At 34.5% G+C, this 5668-nt stretch overlaps 1 protein-coding gene across 1 annotated transcript in view; it reads left to right on the top strand.

Annotated features, from left to right (window-relative positions):
* The window catches only part of LOC107728443 (golgin subfamily A member 7B-like), an 18370-nt gene extending 13372 nt beyond the window's left edge, over positions 1 to 4998 (top strand). The window contains exons 4-5 of the mRNA XM_016538606.1: positions 1902 to 2003; positions 4460 to 4998. Coding sequence (XP_016394092.1) covers positions 1902 to 2003; positions 4460 to 4537 — 180 coding nt within the window. The 3' untranslated portion in view covers positions 4538 to 4998. The remainder of the gene's footprint in view (positions 1 to 1901; positions 2004 to 4459) is intronic.
* The last annotated feature ends 670 nt before the right edge of the window (positions 4999 to 5668 follow it).

The following is a 5668-nucleotide window of genomic DNA, read 5'->3' on the forward strand; positions in this document are numbered from 1 at the left end:
AAATTTCACCTTTTTTAAAAAAAATATTCAATGAGAAAATAAATGTAAGGACAAACATAATTTTATCCATTGTAATCGATTAAATTGTGAAAAGTGGGTGTTAAGTAGGTGTTAAGTTAAGTTCTCCGTTAAGAACGGAGGCAGGTGATTGGAGGGGAGCAGTTGAAAAGCAATAAGGGATTGATGTCAGCCAGCAAAAAAAGTTGTTTCATTTATGCACAGTAAGACCAAAAAAGTTTATTAATAAAGCGAATGGAGTCCGTGTTTATTTTAAGCTGACTTTAAAGGACCACTAGGGGAATTACAATAACTTGTTATTTTGAGCATTAAATTGAAAATGTACACATAACGTATCAATCATACTTACAGGTTGTGGTTCGGAGAGCTTGTTAGTCCAAATTAAGAAGATTAGAAGCCAACGAAGATAAAAGCACAAGATTAAAGAAGCAGTCCTTGGTAAAATGACATGCACACAACAAAAGGTTTGAATTGTATTTCTGTGGTATCTTTGAACACAGCGTCTTCTCAACATGAGGTAAACACACTAACTAGTGGAAGTGTTTGTGGGCAGGTCAGGCGGGATTATGCAAATGTGTTACCCAGTGACGTATCCCGATAACAGGCAAAAGATTAGAAAATATGACGACTCGTTAAAGCGATTAAGAATCGACTCTCTCTTTTGAGAGACAATATCTTTATTTATCATGCACTTTTTTGATTAACAACTTTGCAGATTGTTTTCATTTAAGGATAGCTACGTTATAAACTGCAAAAGAGATATTTTTCAAAAATCCATATGACCTGCTCTTTAAATAAATCAATAAATCCACTGCTCTCTTGTCTCCTCTGAGGCTGGGATCAAACATAATTTTATTCATTGTAATCGATTAAATTGTGAAAAGTGGGTGTTAAGTAGGTGTTAAGTTAAGTTCTCCGTTAAGAACGGAGGCAGGTGATTGGAGGGGAGCAGTTGAAAAGCAATAAGGGATTGATGTCAGCCAGCAAAAAAAGTTGTTTCATTTATGCACAGTAAGACCAAAAAAGTTTATTAATAAAGCGAATGGAGTCCGTGTTTATTTTAAGCTGACTTTAAAGGACCACTAGGGGAATTACAATAACCTTTTTCTTCCTCCTCACTGTGTCTCTTCTCTGACCCCCACAGATACTGAAAAAGATCAGCATGTATATTCAGGAGCAGAATGAGAAGATCTGCAGATTGTTTTCATTTAAGGATAGCTACGTTATAAACTGCAAAAGAGATATTTTTCAAAAACCCATATGACCTGCTCTTTAATTAATTTAAATTGCATAAACTTTTAAATATATATTTAAATAAACTGTAAAAACTTACCCTAATTTTAACGGTAAAAACTGGTCAATTGTAAGTTCCCTTACTCTATATGGTTAAAAACTGTGATAAAAAAGTATATAAATAAAAAAGTAATTTGTTATATTAATATTATTTTGATAATGAAATACAGTAATTTTTTTGTACAATTACGCAGTACAGTTAGTTCAATACAATTAAAGAAGTACTTAATTTTTTTAAATTTCACCTTTTTTAAAAAAAATATTCAATGAGAAAATAAATGTAAGGACAAACATAATTTTATCCATTGTAATCGATTAAATTGTGAAAAGTGGGTGTTAAGTAGGTGTTAAGTTAAGTTCTCCGTTAAGAACGGAGGCAGGTGATTGGAGGGGAGCAGTTGAAAAGCAATAAGGGATTGATGTCAGCCAGCAAAAAAAGTTGTTTCATTTATGCACAGTAAGACCAAAAAAGTTTATTAATAAAGCGAATGGAGTCCGTGTTTATTTTAAGCTGACTTTAAAGGACCACTAGGGGAATTACAATAACCTTTTTCTTCCTCCTCACTGTGTCTCTTCTCTGACCCCCACAGATACTGAAAAAGATCAGCATGTATATTCAGGAGCAGAATGAGAAGATCTATACACCCAGAGGTTTGCTCCTCACAGATCCTGTCGAGAGAGGCATGAGAGTGGTATCCTTTGCAAAGAGTCAGGATGGTTTTTTGAAGCGTTGGCACCACCTTGAAAGAGCTAAGCATGATCTGTGAACTTTGATGACTTATTCTATTTGCTTACTGAAAAGACATTGCTCTTTCAGCTGTCACTTTAGGGTAACATAGTTTCCCATGGCTATGGTTTCCTTTCACTTCTGCTATTCCACAAAAAAATTATCCTAATTTTAATGAGACCAGTCAACACAATTGTGGTTGTGTGTCTACTGTTCTTTACAAAATGGGAAGCCACACTTTCATAAGAGTCACATACTGTACAAAGAATATCACGTCACCTTTAGCCATTTAACCCAAACTGTGTCATTAATGAAAGTTATCCTGTTTAAACATTATTTCAAATTCCAAGTTTGTAACCATAATTCCAACAAATTACAACCAAATTACAGTTCATTGGCTTCTGTTGGATCAATGTGTAAAGCCTGTATTTGTTGAAGCAGTTTGAAAATGTTGTTTATGCTTCTCACATTATAAGTTCAACAGGCAAAGGTTTGAAATGTTGCCATTTGTTGGGTCAATGTGAACTAGACTAATTGTTTCTAAGCACCTCACCTAATGAGATGTTGCTCCTGTCAAGTCTATTGATGCATGGATGAATGCTTGTCACTTTGCAGAGATCAGGCTCAACGCACTGCATGTACCCCAATAGTCTGCAAGTTGCCTTGGCAACCCATTTCCTTTTTGATTATTATTTTGGTTTCTTTTTTTTTCGAATATATATATTAAATTGTCATGCATAATGAAATGTCAGTATTTTTCAAGGAACTAGTGTGTGTTGCCTTTCTCTCATTGTCTATTATATATCTGCAGTCTTCAGGTATGACAGTAAATGCGCTCCCAAAAGATCCTCCAGGAACATATTATTCTTTGGATCCCATAATTTTGGGTGATTCCTTTTGGGAAATCTATCCAGTGAACCATCAAGCAAGCTTGGCAATACCGTTCCTCCCTCTTCCCGCTGACTGCAGGCCCGGCTGGTTTTGGCAGCCCGTCATCAGCTCACAGTCCTGCGCGATCCAACCAGCTGTCACCTTAGGAGCAATGGGCAAACAATAGCTGCCATTCAGTTCCTACCACACTGACCACCAGTAACTCATCACAGAGCATTGGTTTAGCTCATAGGAAAGACATTTTCAACTTAAATTAAATGAATCAGTTGATGGGTTAAATTCCATTATTGCTATGCTACCACATTTGCAAAATATTGCATATTCTCAACATCTGATTAGGTCTAAGTTTCTTATTAGGAGGGAATGCGTTTAACATCTGTCCAACTCTCATCTAGAACTTTTTTTAGGGTCCAAATTTGGGTTATGTGGCTTTTGGGGCATGTCTATCAACTTAACTGCCATCTAAATGTTATGTGTACTTTACAAAGCAAACATTTATTGTAATTACACCACCGTTAAAAAGTTTGGTGTTAGTAAGAATGTTTTAATGTCTTTGAAAGAAGTCTCTTGTGCTCACCAAAGCTGCATTTATTCGTACAGTAAAAACTGTAATAGTATTACAATTTAAAATAGCTGTTTTCTATTTGAATATGTTTTCAAATGTAATTTATTCCTGTGATGGCAAAGCTGAATTTTGAGCAAAATTACTCCAATCTTCAGTGTCTCATTATTCTTCAGAAATTATTCTATTCTGATTTGGTGTTCAACAAAATAATTTATTATTATTATTATTATTATCAATGTTGAAAGCAGTTTGTGCTGATTCATATTTTTGTGGAAACCTTTAATTTTTTTCTTTGATAAATAGAAAGGTCAAAAGAACAGCATTTATTTGAAATAGAAATAATTTTTCTTTACTGTCACATTTGAACAATTATCAATTTAATGTATACTTGCTAAATAAAAGTATTTATTTGTGTATTTAAAAAAAATCAGACTTTTATATTTTCAATCTCTTCTGGAATAAAAGACCAACAATATTGATGAATATTGATCTTGAACTCATGGGCGTATATTTTTATTTAATAAAATTTGTAAATTATATAATCATACAATAAAATAAAGTGATATAATAATTCTAAATTATATATATGAACAATTTTGATTAATACAATTAAAATAAAATATTATTAAGATTTCATAAAGCAAACAGAAACTTTAAAATTAGGAACACTAATTTATTGGTTCGATTGCATGAACTAAGAAAATTTGTAACTTGAATGCAATGTAAATTTCTTTGGATTAAATCGTCTTCCAAATGCATAAATGTAAAATGACGCCACCTCAAATTGGCTGATGAACCCATTGATATATTCGCCCAGATGTCCTAATTAAAAAGGAAGTACAGCATCACAAGAAAGAATACCCATTAAACAATTGAAATGGGTATAATACAGTATTTACTTTTTTCATACTAGCACTGTTATATTTCAACATCGCAGCATTTAACCCTTGACTGTGGCTGTCCAGATTGAAATCTCCATCTTTGAAGACAGTGGCTCCACCAGCTCCAGTGGAAGTTCTCCATCCAGTAGCACAGCTCAATGACTGGAGGAGCAGCACCAGGGGTACGGGTACAGGGGGGCCAGTACGCTCCCCAAAATTCGCATGTTGAAACATGAAAGCACCAGATTTTAAAGAAAGAGAGAGAGAGAGAGGAAGTACAGGTACTGCTCACTCGCTCGCTTCTTCCAAACAACAATTGCAAAGCCAGGAGCTTTAACTCACAAACACACCTCCCCTTCCCCACCTCATTTAATTCAGCCTCCTCTGCATTTCCAGTAGTGACAGACACATGTTGATCAGACACCCTCAATAGTGAAATAAAGAGGGCTAGCAGATGGGTACAATGGTCGGAGTGCTTCCTACAGATTTTTCACTGTGTGTTAGCTCTGGAAAATCCAGATTAAGATGGTTTTGAAACATGATAGCTGGTTTCTAGCTAGCCTAAGTCAAGTCCTGTGTTATTTTATCATTGATATACTATTATAGTTTTTGTTAAAGGTGCAGTATATAATATTGACAGCTAGCAATTGAAATGGATTCAAATTCAAATATTGGTGGGAGTTATTTCTCCCGCCCTCCTCCTCAGACTATGCTCACGACGGTTGCCAGATTGAGGACAGACAACACGAATGAGCTCAATCGACAACAGAAGGTGACGAGCCTTACACTTTTAATATATCTCTGATCATAGAGCTTTTTAGATGGATGCCGAGGCTTTTTAGGTCAAGTAGAATCTGCGATCTCTGACCCAGATCGTTTGCAATATGCTGTGTTTTCCACCAACTGGCAACTCGGAGTGTGAAAATACTATTGGGTGAATTGGCAGTGGGCAGAATCACATGAACCAAAAAAAAAAAACAGACATTCTGACACAGAACGCACGTTATCAAAGTCGAATAGCTGGCTGTAGTGTTGTTTTTCAGAGAAACAAGTATGTAAACTTGGCATGTTTCCTAAAGATCTGCAAACATATTATGATATTTTTCTGCTTTATTAAAGTCAAAAAAATGCCTTTTAATATTTTTATAGATTATATTTTTATATTTCCTGCTTTCCTAATTTTTAGCTAAAGTTTTAATAATGTTGTGTTTTTATATTTTTATTAGTTTTTGTTGTTTTTAAATATGCCTCTATAGTTTTTATTTTCAGGTATGATAGTTTATTTTCAGGTTT

This window comes from Sinocyclocheilus rhinocerous, unplaced genomic scaffold (assembly GCF_001515625.1).
Source record: "Sinocyclocheilus rhinocerous isolate Xijiao unplaced genomic scaffold, SAMN03320098_v1.1 scaffold637, whole genome shotgun sequence".
Lineage (NCBI taxonomy): Eukaryota > Metazoa > Chordata > Actinopteri > Cypriniformes > Cyprinidae > Sinocyclocheilus > Sinocyclocheilus rhinocerous.